Source organism: Prinia subflava, chromosome 12, assembly GCF_021018805.1.
Source record: "Prinia subflava isolate CZ2003 ecotype Zambia chromosome 12, Cam_Psub_1.2, whole genome shotgun sequence".
Taxonomy (NCBI): domain Eukaryota; kingdom Metazoa; phylum Chordata; class Aves; order Passeriformes; family Cisticolidae; genus Prinia; species Prinia subflava.
In genome coordinates, this window is record NC_086258.1 from 22028893 (window position 1) to 22045708 (window position 16816).

Here is a 16816-nt window from a genome sequence, read left to right on the forward strand (position 1 = left end):
CTGGGGGAAACCCCAGCATTTCCTAATCTGGCTTTTGAATGTTTGATTCCTTTCACTGCACCCCAGGTCCAGGGTTTCCATCTCTTCCAGCAGCAGCTGAGAGTTAAAAGGGTTCATTTGCAGGGTTTGCTCTTCTTGCTACTCCCGCCCCAGTTGAATCCCAGCTCGCCTCCACGGCCACACGAGGAAACCTCAAAATACTCCAAGCTCAAAATAAACTCGTTTCCCCTTTTTCTGTTCTCTCCTCGTCCGGAGGAGTGACAAGTTCTGTGTGTGGGCTCAGCTCTGCCTGAAGGGTGGGAGCTGGAGACGGGCCTGGAGGAGGCTGATTTAAATGCTACATCTCAGCCATATCTGGGATTTTATGCCCCTCTGCCCTTGCAGAGTGATGACCAGGTAGGAGCAGATAAAGCACCATTTGTAAGTGATAAACCCCGAAATAATTTGAAGTCCCCCTCAGCAGAGAGGGCTTCTATTCCATGGCCAGTCCTCAGCAGGAGGCTGGGGACAGCAGGGAGAGGGGATGGCAGGGGATGTGGGTGGCCCTGTCCTCGCCAGGAGGCTGCAGAGGTGATGGCAGGGAATGTGGAGGCATGAGGAGTCATTCTAAACCGCAAAAAAAAGCAATTCCAAACAGGTTTGGGATCGGGAGGAGAGGGAGGAGCCGGGCAAGAGGGAGAGCTAGGGTGCGAAGCTGCAGGGAGAGGCTGGGGCAGGAGGAGCCGAGCGTTGCCAGCCCCGGGGCCGTACCTTTGCAGGCCTTGCGGTGCGAGATGGGCTTGCTGAGGTCGCGGTAGAAGCCCTCCTTGCAGTAGTGGCAGTGCCTGCCCGCCGTGTTGTGCCGGCAGTTGAGGCACACGCCGCCGCTCTTGCGCCCCGACAGCTTGAACAGCTCCATGTTGAAGCGGCAGCGCCGAGCGTGCAGGTTGCAGTTGCAGGCTGGGAGAGGCAAAGAGGGTACATTATCACCATCTGTGCCCAAACAGGGAGGTGCCAACCCCGGGGAGTGCTGCCAACCCCTCTGTGTGTGCCCTGTCACACTGGGGGGGGTCACAGGATGGGAGGCCCTGCTGGCACCTCTGGCTGTGGGGAGCCAACTGCTCACCCACATCCCCTCCTGGCTGTGCTGTGAGGTGAGCCCAGCTTTTTGGAGGGCAAAATGGGGGTGCCAAGGCCACATTTCACTGTACTGACTTGCATTAAATGTGGCTTTTCCTCTCCCTGCTGGCAGTGTGGGCTGCAGGAGGGCTGTGAGCACAGGGGCCTGTCCGTGGTTAGGGGATGGAGCACACAAACCCCTGTGGCACCTTCAGCTTTGTCACTTCCCCCCATGGAAGCTCTGCTCATCTCCCTTCTCCTCCACTCTCACGTTGTGTTGTTCCTGCTCAGTGCAAAGGTCCCCAGACTGCTGAGAACCCCCCACTTCCCAGCACCCCAGTACCCCCCTCTGTCCCCATGGGAAGGGGTTTCCACCATCCCTGCCTGACCTTCCCAGTACTCCCACTCTCCCCAGTTCTGACACACACACTTTTGAGCTCTGAATACCATTCCAAGACTCTCCTAGCTGGTTTCTCCCTCAGGTCTCCCCACCACAGGCTCTATAACCCACCTGCAGCCCTGACCACGCTGACAATCCTCATTTCTGCCCCTGCATCCCCCACCCCTCCTGAGACAGGCCCAGCCTGACACCCAGTTATCCAAATTCCAAAAAGTCTCCCCCTGCTTTGATTGCTGTGACTGAGCTGTCCAATTCCTCCACCATATGCAGCCTAAAGTCAACACCGGGCCTATTTTAACAGGGGGCCTTTGCAAAGGACAACGCCGGGACTTCAAAAGCTCGACCCCTCGCCCGCCTCTCCCCAGAGCTGTCACGGGGCCATCAGGAGGCAGTTGCTGGGGCTCTGTGCTTTGCTGAGAATTTTATAGCTTGTTTTCTTTTCCCGTGGCTTTTATTTGCTCTTCACCCCTGAACAATGCAGCTGTGCCATGCCAGCCCACAGCTGGGCCCCTCGCCCCGGCACGGAGGTGTCACAGCCCCGGGCTTGTCACCTTCCCTCAGAGCAGAGACGTCTTAATCCCTCATTCCTTCCTGTTTACCTTATGGTGCTCTCCCAACACAAAGCCATGCTGTATTTGCTTAATTATCGAATTTCAGCCCAGAAAATGAGGGTGCAGCTCCGGGGTGTTTCTCAGGAACAATCCCCAGCTGACACATGCCGTGACAGTGCAGGGGAGAGCAGAACCCCCATGCCCGTGCCCCCCGCAGGACAGAGCCGCCATCTCCGTGCTCTGCCACCCGAATTCCAACGCCTGACACGGAGAGGCCAAACCTCACATCCCCACCAAGGCTGGCAGAGGAGGAGCAGCAGCCACCAATGTGCTGATGGTGACAGGGAGATGATGGGAGAGCTTTGCCAGGCGTGAGCGAGAGAGTTCCCTGCCACGCAGCTGGGCCATGGCTTTGAGCTGTGGTCTGGCCCTCCTGGGATGAGCCCAGCAGCCTGCACGAGCTTTTGTCATCTCCCCAACAGGACACGACCATGGGGGAGGCCGGAGACAGCGCTCCTGCCTCCAGAGGGAATGGCTCTTTCAGATCTGGCCCAGTCCCACATGTGCTGAAGCTGCACTTTCTGCAGCTCAAAGCAGCACGGGAGCACGCACCAGGCTCGTGTGTGTCCCCCCTCGTGGGTTTTCCCCTTCCCTGGAAAGCTCAGGAAGAGCAGCCTGCTGTGCTCAGCTCTGCTCTCTCCTCATCCCACACGTGCTGAGCAGCCCCAGCCCACACCACGGTTCCACCACAAAGAGGGTTTTGGAGATGATTCCTGCCCTGCAGGATGAAAAGCTTTTGGGAAGCAGGTGGGGCTTTTAAATTCCCAACCCTTGTTTTACAGAGGTGACCAAGAGAGGTTAAATCCTTTTCCTGGAGGTGCAGGGCTCAGGGCTGTTTCCTTCCCTCAGGGCAGAGCCTTCCCAAGGGCACAGACCAGGGTTGGGATACAGGGAATGATCTCCTGGCCACACCTAACCCCCAAGGCAGCACCTGGACCCATGGCACAGCCTCAGTACTCAGCTCAAACAGAGAGAAAAGGATTAAATTCCCTCAGTCTGAGGTCTATGGTAGGTTGGGACCACGGGGACACATCTCCATTGCTCAAAGCCTCGAGGCTCATGAGCAGCTGTGCCTTTGGTGCCACAAACCACAGGATTTGGTCCCTGTTGATCAACAGGAGGGGACATTTCTCCAGGGAGTGGCGTGGCCTCACAGAAGCCTTAGTTCTCCCTCAAATCTGTCAGAAATGCATGTTTTCCCAGGAGAATGAGAGCTCACCTCCTCCTAAAACTTGTATTTTAGGAAAGCTGGACTTGGCACTGGAGTATTTTGCAAGATTGCATTGGCAAATCCCTTTTTAAAATTCAAAGCTGAGCCCACACGAAGAGTGAGTGAAAATCTTTGCATTTCTTTGGGTTGCTTGATAAGCAGAAATGCATTTGCAAAGCCAGGAAAACAGAACTCAGGGGATTTTCTTGAGTTCTTTGCTAACATTTCCACTGGTGCCACCAGAACAGAGCTGCACAGGAATGTGCAGGAATAAGTGGAGTGTGCAGAGCTCATCCCAGCTCTGCTCCCAGGATCAATTTTCCATTCATGTTCCAGGGGTTCCCTTCCTGAAGAAGGGAAGAAGCTGAACCTCAGCAGAAGCTGCAAGGAGCTCCCCAAAATAGCCATCGCTGTCCTCATCCAGAGTCAATGACCTAAATACTGTTGGTGCCTTAGGGGATAAACCCTCCAGGGAGGCAGTGAGTGAGGTGGGAGATGGTGTGCTCTGGTCCAGCCCCACTCCATGACCAGCACATCCTCCCTCCAGCTTCCCAAGGCATCCAGGGAGTGACAGCCACCCCTGCACTGTGACCTCTCAGCTTCTTTTGGCTCCACTGTCTCAGCCTTGGTTCTATCTCCTTCCACCCCCAGGGCACCATGGAAACAGCTGAAAAGACCTGGGCAGCGATTGCCTCCCAACCCCAAACACATGGCTGCTTTTCCAGCATCCCCCCTCCTGATCCACCTGTTTCTGTAGTCAAAAGGGGCCAAACTTAGGGAGAATGGTTTTAATTGCAATTACTGTGTCCTGTGCCCACCCTGAGTGCCTGGGCTGTAGTGGTCAGCGCTGTGCACAGCTGGCCACCAGCCAGGGCAAGCTCTGCCTGTAGCCTGGTGTGTTTGCAGAATGCCCAGTGGGAGAGGCTTGGTCTGGCTGAAGGAAAATACCCATCCCATTTCTCCTGACGATGGCATACAGGGATGCAGGAATTGAGGCAATGAAAGAAATGTCCCAGCCAGGCATCACAAAGTCCTTGTAAGGGACAAGGCTGGGACAGCTGTGATGGGATCACTCTGGAGGTGAGGAGTGTGGGCAGTGCCCAGGCACATCGCTGATCCCAGCAGCAGGTCCGGATGGTTTTGGATCCCAGCTCCAAATCCATGCATGTCGCCAGGGCGTGGGGCTCCCTGGCTACGTTTTCCCTGGACAGAGGCTCAGGAAACGCTTCTCCCACCCTCCCTCTGCTCGGCCCGAGGTTAATCCCCTGCTGTGCTGAAGCCTTTTGCCTTGTTCCTAACATGACTTGGCCTGGCTTTAATTTTCTGCCACTGCTTCTCGGTTTGAATTTCCCTGAGCTCAAGCTGCTCTTTAGCAACCCATTTTTTCTTTCTATGAACGCCTTTGAGGACTGTAATAAAAATCATCTCCCAGGATTGGCATCACATCTCTTCCTCAAGCTTTCCTTTGCACCTGGTGGAGAAGACACCTCTGCACCCCTGCAGACCCAGTTATGAGCCAAACCTGGGCCAGGTGCTGAGGGCTCTGCGAGGAAAGGTTTTGGCTCCAGCTGCTCCACTAAGCCCAGTCCTGCTGTCTCCCACTCTCCTCTTTCTCTTACTCTGCCAAGGACCTCACAAGTCTTTTGTTCCCTGACTTTATTGTGCACAGATGTGCAGAGCTTCATCAGAGCATCTCTACCTGAGCTGCCAGGCTCTGGATAACCGGATTTCATTTAAACACAGATGTTCCGAAACCTGGAAAAGGTTGAAGAGGGAAAGAGGAAAGCTGCGGTTTGGAACCAGGCGGAGAAAACACCAAGGAATCTTCTCCATGTTCAAACCAGTGACTTGGTCAAATGAATCCCTCAAGGAGGTCAAGGTGGGCAGGATTTTCCATGTGGGAGAAGGGAAGGAGGGACATGAATGGAGGTGCAGGCTGGGGCTGGGAGCTGTGGTTGTGGTCTTTGTGCTGCCACCATGTCCCCAGCGCCTGCATCTCCCAGGATGAATTCCTCTCCATGGTTTTCATTCAGCAATGACAATGCTGCCCTTTCAAAAGACCCCACCCTCCCAAAGCTTATATTTTGGCAATTTTCAAAATGCAAATTGCTTTTTAAACAAACGAAAACCCCAAAACATTTTGTTTTAATTTTTGCAAACAATAATTCAGGGGAGGGGGGAAGGAAAAGGGGAGGATGGAAGAATCCAGAGACTGAAAATAATCTCTAAATTTGACTTGAATTTATGAACAGTCTCAGTCTCTTTAAAATTATCCTTTCTCCAAACAAGGGTTGTTTGTTTTTTGGTTTTTTTCCTCCAGAAAATTGCTAGCTCAGCCTAAGCAATTATTTCTTTTCTGCAGGAGAAATCCTGACATGCAGGGTCCCTGAGAGGGACCCCCTGCTCCTGCCCGTCCAGGGGAGGCTTTGCTCCCAGGGAATCCCTAGGGATATCTTCAGGGATTTTATTTCTGAGGACCATAATGGTTAAGGGAACACCCACAGGAACAACAGGGGTGAAGCAGCCAGAGCCAGTGGAGACCTGCCTGGACTGGGAGGTAGAGAGAAATCGCCCATGGAGACAGCAGGAGGGTGTCCCTACAGTGTCCCTTCAAGCCACTGCCAACTGTTTGAGGTTTTGGAGCAGCTGGGCGTGAACCCAGAAGTGGTGGAGGAGCTCTCACACCACTCCAGGTCACTGGGCCACGCCAGGCCAGCACAGGCTGCCAGGGCTGTGCCCGGTGAGGGATTCCAGCTGTAACCCTGCAGGGATCTCTCCTGGGGGTCTCCCAGCTGGGAGAGGGTTTCTGTCCATGTCTGCTGCAGCAGAATGGCCAAGCAAGGATGAACACCAGTGGCAAAGTCCTGCAGAGTAGAGTCACCACAGGTGGCCAAGAGCTTGGAGCCACAGAGACTGAGGGGTCAGATCCAGCTCAGATCGCAGGGCAGTCATCCCCATGCACCCCTGCGTGGCCCAGTGCCACCCACCACAGCCCCAGCTGCCAGCACCAAACAAAAACGTTTGCTCAGGAAAATTCATCTGCGTGAACAGCTGAGTGTGAGTAAGGAGGAGGCTTGGAATGGGTTGGGTTGGCTCAGGCAGGGGGAAATCCACGGGGGTGTTGTGGCTGTGAGGGGCAGACACCAGGGCTGCACCAGGCCCAGGTTTTCCTGCCAGTCAGAGCTAAAGGAAGGAGGGAAGTGTGTGGACACACCACAAAAAATGCAGCTGTGGCTGGCATCGCCCCCGAGGCTGGAGCTGCAGACCCGGACAGCAGCAACAGCACGTGGGGATGGGGAGGAGGGAAGGAGAGGCAGAGCCCCAGCCTTGCTGGGACACCCTGTTGGGGTGAGGGCTTTTTGGGGAGCCCCTCACACTCTGATCACTCCTCATGAGGCCAAATGCCTCTGACCCCACTCCACCGGTGAGAGCAGGGAATGGCCAAACTGCCAATGTAGGAGAGGCAAGGGAGCAGGACCCTGGGGAGGAACACGCTGAGGACATCTTCCCCTTGGTACAAAAAGGGCTTGGGGATCAGAATGCTTTTCCAGACCTGAAAATCCTCAGGAATTTCTGTGGAAAAGCTGTGGAGGAGATGTCATCAGAGTGACTCAGGACCTCTCTGGGGAGGCTGCACAGCCCAAGTGCCCTTCACTTCCCACTTTGCCAGTTCACAAATCCCCGCATGCCTGAGGGACAGAGAGGCCTTGGACATGTCTCGCTGTCAGCATCGGTTCTGCAAAGTGTAACAACTTTCTGTGACACTGAAGCTGGTAACAGAACATTGACACCCGCCTGGGATTTCCAAGGATAAGACCTTCATTCTCTTTTCCTTAAAAAAAGCCAGATTCAGTGTTTGGGTTGAAATGTTTGAGACTGGGTGTCTGAGTCAGGCTGAGCGTTTCTAGAAAAGTCCCTGCTAAAATGATTCAGCTAGAAATGAGAAACAAGGCGAGTGAAAAATCCTGTGCTGTGCCAACCCTAACAAATTTGGGGATTTATTTCCTTAAAGAAAATCTATTGCCCTTATGTTTGAAGCCAAGGCTTAGAAAGAAAAACACTGCTCTCTGCGAGGGATGTGTCTGTTGCTGTCTCTAGGAAGAGCTGCTCAAGCTTGGCTGCTTTTCTCAGTTGCTGAAAAAGGGGGGACATTTGGTCCAAGTTGATGGAGTTCTGCAGACGAATTCCCTGAAAATGTGATTTTTACTGCCCAAACCAAGCCCAAAGCCAGGCCTGTAGAGACAGGACAGGGGTTTCCTGTCCTGCTGGTGGATTCTCAGGTGCTGGGTGTGGCAGTGCCACCCTGACCCCTCCTGCCTGGGGTTCAGCTCCGTCCATCAGGACTTGCCCATGGAGCCCTGCCCTGCGTGGCCACTGTCAGCCCCACCAGCAGGAAGGGAGAGCTTCCAGCAGAGGCTGGGGAGTGGGGAGGAGAAGCAAATGCTGAACAGCAGAGCTTGGCTGATTTGAACCCGTGAATGTTTTGGGATTGCCCTCACCCCAGAGACAATAGGGGCAAATCAGGCATGTCTGTGGTGAACCAGCTGTCCATCAACACCCAGAGCCAGATGAAATAGTGCCCATCCAAAGTGGGCAGCAGATGGACAGCTTGGCACAGCCAAATCCCAAAATGTGATGTCTGGTTTTGAGTGCAGATCCAGGGAGAAAGTCCAGAGCTGTTCACAGATCAAGCCCCTGAGAGGAAAAAAACAAGTCCTGTCAGATCAGCTGCTGAGGGTTAATTATTGACACTCAGAATTATCAACTTTCTGCAGCATGGTGAGACCAAAGGTCTTCCCAGCAGCACCAGATCCCTTTGGAGAGCAGCTGGCCGCTGCTGCCCACCAGGCTCTGTGGCCGCCCGTCCATCCTCAGCCCCACAAGCCACGGGAGCTGATCCCAACAACCACAGACACCACTGGGAGCTCAGCCTGCTGGGCTGGGGTCTGACCTAGCTTTGGATTCATTTCATGAAGGGAGAGACTGCCACAGCTCTTTGACATTTATTGGTTCCAGCCTGGACTGGAGCACCAGAACCCCCTGAGATATTTCCTGACTGTCCACGTGGTGCTTCTGGCCCCACAGGAAGCATCAGAGGAGCAAGAGCAAGCCTTGTTCCTGGGAGATTTACAGCTCCCAGATATTCGGGTTTTGAGCCAGATTTGAACAATCTCTGGGCAGAGAAGCTCTCCCCACTGCCAGGCAGCACACGTGGCAAACAGCTGCTGGCAGCCCTCGAGGTCCAGCTGGGCTGTGTGCTCCTTGCTGGAGTCCTGGGGACATGTCCAGTGATCTGCAAGGGCTCCCTCACAGCCACCAGGCAGCTGAGGGTCCATCAGCAGCCGATGGGGTGGAGGAGGAACCTACGGCCCGTTTGTGCTGCATTGAAATGTTGGGATTTGTGGCAGCCTCTCACCCAAGGCATTTTCTCCCAAGACAAAAGCGCTCTTGCTCAATACAGGATGGGGAGCACAAAGCGGGCCTTGCCCTGGTGCAGCACACACGGCTGGACTCCAAGCGCCTGGAAATGGGCTGTAAATCGCCCTCGGTCCCTCCCGAGTGCTGCGAGGGGACAGCGCTGCCCTGAGGCTGGAGCGGAGCCTTCTCCTGCCCGAGCACCTCCAGGAGCTGTCCCAGGATCAGCCTCGGCAGTCTGCCTCAGGAGCCAGCTGTGAGCAGGGATGGAGCTCCAGGGGATGTCCCCTGCTCTGTGGCGTGGGCAGGGCTATCCCTGCTCTGTCCTGCGCTGTCCCCCTGTCCTGTCCAGCACCTTGCAGCCACACCAGGTCCTACTGTGACACTGAAGGGGTGGCGCTTACACGCACAGAACCAACGAGGCTGGAAAAGGCTTTGGAGGTCACCAAGTCCAATCTATAACCTAACACCACCTTGTCACTAAACCATGGCACTGAGTGCCACATCCAGGCGCTTTTTAACCTCCAGGGATGGTGACTCCACCACTTCCCTGTGCAGCCCATCCCAATGCCCAACCACTCTTTCTGTAACAAAAATTTTTAATGTCTCGCCTAAACTTCCCCTGATGAAGCTTAAAGCATCCAGCAAAAGCTTTGACCAGGATTCGATTTAGATTTGATTTGATTTTTCTCCGCAAATCAGGTGTTGTGCAGAAAATTTGCAGATAAACCTCAGATTGAAAAGTGCTTTTTTTTTTTTTTTTTTTTTTTTTTTGAGAAGGGAAAAGTCAAGAAGTGAACTCTATTTCACTCTGGGAGATGATACCAGCCTGTCATCAGCTTGCTTTGTTTAATTTCACCATCCAAGCCCAGTCTCCTGAGATTGTCCTTTGAAATGAATTGTTTGCATCCCGTAATTCGTCCAGATGCCAGTCAAAGGCAGGAGCTGATGGGAGAGCTCATCCTGCAGTCCCTGGGTTATCAGGGATAGCACAGAGCCTCCAGCCCAGCTCCAAGGTGCTCCTGAAGCGTCAGTGTTTATTTAGAGTGGAGGGGAATCCTCTTGGGAACAGTTTACCCACTTAGACTCTGCCCTTGTGGTTTCCCTCTTATCTGGTACTGATCTCAGCAGCAGCTTCCCTCAGCTGCTCCAGGGCAGGGCCGTGGTGCTCTCCAAGACCTTTCTCCTCTCTCTGTCCCACACCTTGGCGTTTCTTGTCCGCCCTGGCGACCTCCGGGCAGCTCTGAACTGCTGCAGGTTGAGGGAATGCTTTCCAAATGGCCCAAATCCTCATCCCCGTCCCCAAGTACTTGTGCTCATCAATAGGTTTGTGTTTCTGTAAAACCAGAACCCTGCACCTCGAAAGGACGAGACGGTGGGCTTGAGCACCCCAAAGCTCCAGGTGATCCTCCAGGATATTTTCCTATAAGCTTTCCTACATTTCTGCCCCAGGAGGGATCAGCCACTTCAGTGTTAAAGCCACAGCACAAACAGATACTGAAAGAATTTGCTCATTCAGAGCAAAGGTTACCCAAGATGCACAAGGCTGATAACGCAACCAGCCCTGCGAAGAGTCAAAGGCTTTTCAAATCTGGATTAAAACTGTTCAGCCCAGAAGGACCAGGGATACAAACAGCCTCAGCTCTGCTTCCATCGGTGCCCCAGGGAGCTGGGAAACTTGGCCGTGCTTCCCCACAGCCAGGGGTGAAAGCAAAGCTAGGCGGTTTTAAACCAGCTCAGGCTCAGCTTTCCCCAGGGCAGACATGGCTTAAAGCGATGCCGCTCCCGTGCCCGGTCCCTGCTAATTCAGCCTCCTGTGAGGTCGGGTTGTGCCGGGCTCCTCTTCATAACAGAGCTCAGGAACGTGTTGTGTTGTTTTAACCCCATTTTCCATCCTTCTCTGGAGCAGGGCCAGGGGAATTGTTAAACCAGCCCCAGCCAGCCCCGCTTCCGAAGGGACCCTGTTGTGCACAGAGCTGGGCACAACCCAGGGCTCATCATCCCTCCCCAGACCCAGCAGCATCCCCACTACGATGCTGCTACACCAGAACCGCCTCTCTGAAGAGTAGCTCCTGCGGGATTTCCCTCTGGAGTCTGCATCTTTCTCCTTTTGGCCTTTCCCCAGGCCTGGTATGGTGCTGCCTTCCCTCCTTTTTGCAGGACCCCATGGCCTCCCCCTCCCAGGCAGTGCCAGTGGTTGCAGCTGTGTATTCGCAACCCCAGAACCCAAATCCCCGTGGCAGCAGGGAACAGGGGATCCCTGGCCAGAGGATGACCCCCTCCTTGGAAAGAGCATACCTCTTGGAGCTGGGGAAGCACCTTACCCTGCAGGCAGATCCCAGAAATCCCAGCATGGACAAAAGCCCCAGGGAGGAGGACTCTCCAAGGGGATGGTCCCCTGTGTTTTGTCACGTGTTTCTGGGAGCTGGTCCTGCCTGTGCCTGCAGAAGCTGCTCAGCCCGTGCCTCTCCCCGGGAGGTGGAGCTCAGGGTGGCTTTGGGAGCGCTCCCATTCCCATGAGTGGAAAACCTCAGCCTGGACACTCGAGGTGCCAGACAGTAACCCAAGCTTGACAGATGATGGCTCTGGGAAGGGTTTTGGTTTCTCTCGGAGCCCAGCTGGCTCAGGGGAGCCGTTGGCAGCTCAGCGCGTTCATTCCCGCCCGGCCCAGCGGGGCCGAGCATGGGGGCTGGCGTGGAGAGCTTGGCCTTGGGCTGTCCCCTGAGCTGCACGGCCTGGCCTCAGCCACTGCTGCTCAGCTGCTTTGCCCTGGGAGAGGAGATGCCGCCCAGATGCAGGAAAGGTCCTGTCATGGCTTGGCCTAACTCCTTTGTGCCTCAGTTTCCCTTTCTGGAAGTAGGGAGAGGGACCCTGGTAGGGTTTTGTTGTGGCAAAGGCTGAGAGCTCTGGGTGACAGGAGTCAGAATGGTCTGTGGATCTGCAGAATGATGCTAGAGGACATAAAAACTCAGCTCCAGCTGGGAGAGTTCAGCAGAGATGGATTTTAGTTCCGCTTCCAAGCTTTCCTAAGCCTGAGCTAGTCCTGCAACCCAGTCCAAGCAGGAATCACGGTGGTGGATGGGATGTCACCGCAGCTCACATCCCACAGTCACCTGGACCCGGTGTCGTTCTGGGCTGGCTTTTGGCAGAGCCCTACAGGTGTGAAGAGCTGTGTTTGCTCAGGGATATTCACACCTTCGGGGCTGTGGACAGAGCTCTGCTGCCTGCCCTGGGTAAATAGAGCTATCTTATCTCTGGGACACTATCGGGGCATCTGAGAGGGAAGGAAAACTCCGGCTGATGAGCCTGCCATCCCAGCTGGTATTGCGGCGAGGACATGGCAGTATTTCAGGGAGGTGTTGGGACGAGCTGCCTGCCCTGCTCCCCCCACACCGCGGCTCTCTGCTCCCAGCCAGGCTGGGCGGTCCCGGGACTCCCGACAAGGCACGGGTGTATTTTGTTTTCCTGGAGATTGGGGTTTTATCAAAAGCTGACAGGCTTATCCTGCCTTATCAGGGCAGCTGTGCTACTGTTAATGGTTTTCTGTAGCAGGCTCCGGGCAGAAATGTGGATTGTGATTGTGCCGGGTTCGGGGAGTTCAGGGAGGCTGGGCGGCCCGGGCTGGGCTCAGCATCCCCTGCGGGGTCTCCATGGAATGCAGCACCACGATCCCATGCAGGAATGGGACCTGCACTGCCCATGTTTAACACTCAGACCCAAACACCAGAACATTCTGAGGCCATATCCCTGCCCTGGAGGGAGCAGCTGCCAGCCCGCAGGTCCCACACCCACGTCCATCTGGAACACGGCACTTCCCCTCCTCACTTTCCCTGGGATTGCCATGGGATGAATTATTTCTCTGTTCTGCTGCTTTCCAGCTGGCCAGCGATGGCCTGTGCTGGCTGGAAGCCCCCCCAGAGAGGCTCTGGGCTGCTGGATGTGGTGGGCTGGTTGGGTTCAGCTGCTCTGTGCTCCTCACATGCACCATCTCCAGGAGCTCATGGTCTGTGTGTGCTCATCCCTCCCTGCTCCTCCACCCAAGGCTGTGGGATAGCAGAGGTGTGAGGCTCCTACAGAAAGAATTCTTGAGCTGGAAACACTAATCTCTTTGGGGTCATGGGACTGTTGTAAGGCAGGGACATTGAGGCAAGTCTCGTCTGCCTTAAGCCAGTGTTTGGATGGAGAAATGCCTGGTGGTGCAGGACAAGGGGAGTGAGTGGGCATGGACACACTGCCAGCAGCAGGGGACATCCTGTGAAGCAGAGGACACCCTGTGAAGGACACAGCTCCTGGCTCTGCACGGAGCCCAGCCCCGAGGTGGTGTGGGGCTGGAGTGATCCCACTGAGCCAGCAGCACCAATGAGGAAGCAGGCAGACATCTACTCAATCCTGAATCCAAATGTGACCCTACAGCCTCCCTTGGGCAAGGACAGCACACCTGGAAATGCAGCAGCTCCTCCCTGCCCAGCCGAGGGCCTGCAGCTGCCTGCTCACTTTTTGAGGTCGCTCAGGGCAAATTTTGATGGCTTCAAGTCAAAACACACAGCCCCAGGAAGGCTGTTCCTGTCTGTCTCGGAGGGATTTAATCCAGATCAAAGCTCATCAAACAGGGATTTCCCAGCTTTTCTGCTGAGATCAGCCTCCCGTGCATGCCGTGGTCCTGGGACACTGACTTGGCCAGCCTGGCCCTCACTGCTTTTTTTTCTCCCAGGCATGGAGGCCAGGGAAGACCAGGGCTGTTTGAAGAGGATGAGTAATCCCTGGATGGGACAGCATTCCTGGAAACCTGGCAGGCCTTTGGAGAGGAGCTTGAACACCCAGACACAAAAGCCGCACCTTCTGCAGGGCAGCAAAGGCTCTTTTGGCTGTGGGAAGTCCTTACTTTTCATTTCGGCCAAAACTTGGGGAATAGGAATGCCCAGGAGTGAGTTCCCTGGGGGCAGAGAAGGATTCTGTGGTCCCCCCTTTCCAAACACCACATCACCCACATTTTCCAAGCCCCTTGTTCTCCACAGGGCTGTGGCCATGCAGCCACTGCCACCAACCCAGGTCACATCTGTAACCCCAGGGTCACTGCCACCACCCACCTGGAGCCCTGGTCCAAGCAAAGGTGTTGACAACCCCTTGGGCAGGGCTGTGATGCGCCCTGGGTGTCCCAGCAGCCACCTTCTCCCTTGCCCTGGGGACGCCGGGGCCACCATGCGCTCCTGTGCCTGCCAGGCAGATTTTATAGGGACCCTTTAATTAGCTGATCACGGGCAATTAGCTCCGACTGCCTGGGGCGCAGGCTGCAGACTCGGCAGGTTTCAAAGGAGGCTGCAGAGGTGCAGACATTCCCGGGAATCGGGTGGGAGTGGCAGCGCCGGCCATGGTGAAGAGGATGCTCAGAGATGCACTTTTGCCACTCAGACCCTGGCCTGTGCCACCTTGTCACTAAAATTGCCCATCCCACCACCATGAGGGGAGCCTTCCTCCTGTCCTGGAGCTGCCGTGATGGCCCCTGACCACTCCGACAGGAAGGGCCAGGCTGGTGCTTGCAGGGCAGGAACTGAGCCATGAGCCCACAAATCCTGACATCAGCCATGAACAGAGTCCCAGCCCAAAATACCCTGGAGCTACTCCCAAAGCTTAAACCTGATGTGCCAGGGACACTGCAGGGACTGACTCACATCCAGTGTCCTCCGTCCTGTCCATCCCATGGAATGGTCTCTGGATGTGTGACCCCTCAGAGGGGCTGGGAACAGGGACAGCTGGGCCAGGCCTGCCCTGTGCCAGGGTCCACGTGGTGCTAAATGCTGAAAGGGTGACCTGGCTCTCGTGGGACAGCTCCACGTGATGTGGCTGCTCCTCAGGTCACACCTCAGGTGACATCTCACTGCTGCAAGACAGGGTTGGAAAAGCTGCTCGCCCTCAGCTGGAAGATTCACCATGTGGGGCAGGGTGACAGCCTAATCCCTTCATCTGAGAGTTTTTTCTTTCTTTTTGTACGTGATCCCCACTTCCCTGCAGTCCAGCTGCTGCTCCAGACTCACACAGAGTCTGTCTCAGTGGGAGACTGCTCCGGGCTTCAGCTGCAGTTCCTGAATTGTGCCCAAACCTTACAGAGAGGGGATTGCATTTCTCTGAAGGAAACTGCATTTCCTCCAGTTCCAGCAAGGCTGGGAGCAGTCCTGGGTTTTAATCTGGCTTCTGCCTTTGAGTCTTGGATGTTGCTCTGAGCCAAACCTCTGATCCTGCTGTGGTTCATTTTCAGGCGCGTGTGCCCCAGAAACTTTTTTTCTAAATTAATTTTTCATACAGAATTCTTTCGTTTGATGGATGCAGTGAGAAACTATTTCCTAAACAGGAAAGAGGACCTCCCTCCCCCTGCTCTGTGCCGTGGATGTTTTTAATAACAACATCAATTGTCTGCAAAGAACTTATTCCTTTCTGACCTCAAAACAACTCCTGGTTAGTGCATTCCAGCATGGCCACAGACCGAGGCTCAGTGACTTCACAGGGCCTTCAGGAGCTTTTCCATCACAAATGCTTGCTCAGGGAAGGGCCTGATGTGGCAGTGGGAACTGGGCTTTGCTAGGGTGAGGGTGCTGGGCAGCTCAGAAACACACCCCGAGCACTGGTGCTGCTGTTTCCCCAGTGTTCCTAATTTCAGCTGCCCCCTCCTCCCCTATGTCTCCACCAGGAGAACATCCCTGCTTCTCCTTTGTCCTGAAGGGCCAGAAGTGTTTCTGCTGTGGGCTCCTTGTGCCTGAGCCAGCTGGGCATGGCAGCAGCAGCAGGAGACCCCTCCTGGGACTTGCTGATCCCCATGCAGATCAAGGAGGGGTTCCGAGGGGGATCAAAGGGAAGGGGAGTCTGCAGCCTCCAGTGCCATTGAGGGGGGATGCGTCCCCCACCCTGCTGCAGGCTGGCCCACCCACAGCCCAAGGCTGCACCATGGCAGAGGTTTAATGGGATAGTGCAGACACAGACCCACCTTTGAACCCAGGTCTGACCCGCCAAGTAGGATCATCTTCCAATTCCATCCCAAACTTCCATAGGAGTCACCGTGCAATGCTGGGGTGGCCAGCACAGCTGATTCTCTCACAGCCACCTCCCGTGGTGGCACATCAGGTCCTGCCCTTGGCCAGGGCAGAAGATCTGCTGTGTCCCTGGAGCACCTCAGGAGTGCTCCTGGCTCAGGGGCTCCTCTCTGGGCACTGGACATCTACAGCTCTTACACCCAATTTTCACATATGTGATGCTGCACAGCTGGACCACAGGGATCACAGCTGGACCTCAGGGATCACAGCTGGATCTCAGGGATCACAGCTGGATCTCAGGGATCACCACAGGACCCAGACACACCTACCCCAGGACTGTGGGATCCCAACCTGGCTGGGTACACTTTAGCCAAACAAAATCAAGCTATTGATAATTAAAGCAGCTTGGGACCATCTGGAGCTGCTCACAAAGTCGGGGTGATGGAGCTGTGAAAAAACACTCTTTTCCCTGTTAGCTCATTGGAAATACCCGTCTGGGCAATTTTGAAATGCAATATTTTGGTTTTCCGGTGTGAAAGGGCACTGCAAAGCTGAGGTCACCTCAAGGCAGCCAGAGGAGGGATATCCAACCACAGAGAATCCAACCAAAGGGAGCTGTGCTGGGGGGATCACACCGAACATTTCCACGGCCTGAAATGCTGCAGGGAAGGGGGAAGGGAAGTGTGCAGGACAGCAGATGCTTTGACAGGGAAAAGGAAGAGGTTTGAGCTGAGCCCACCTCCGGACAGAAAAGCTTTTGCACTTCCCAGCTTGGCCAGAGCCACCGGCACTCGCCCACTCCCGGCTCCCTCCGGGGCCACCAAAGTGTGTCCTGGGATGGGAGAGCCCTCCGCACTGGGGCGAGCACCCCACACCCACCTTCCCACCCCAGAGCTGCCTGAAGCCCTGCCTCTGCCTCTGCTGGCCCCAGAACAAAGCTGCAGCTCTGCGAGAGACCCAGACTGTGAGCTCCCAAACGCCTGGCTGCAGCAGGGGCTGATGTGCAAAACCTCTGCCACAGAAGCTTTCCTGGCTGGTTTTGCACCCAGCTGCTCTGCAG

The 16816-nt window shown here is 55.3% G+C and overlaps 1 protein-coding gene across 1 annotated transcript in view; it reads right to left on the bottom strand.

The window, feature by feature from the left end:
• Positions 1 to 16816, bottom strand: part of NTN1 (netrin 1) — an 87431-nt gene that overhangs the window by 38526 nt on the left and 32089 nt on the right. Inside the window, exon 2 of the mRNA XM_063409276.1 lies at positions 751 to 939. Coding sequence (XP_063265346.1) covers positions 751 to 939 — 189 coding nt within the window. The remainder of the gene's footprint in view (positions 1 to 750; positions 940 to 16816) is intronic.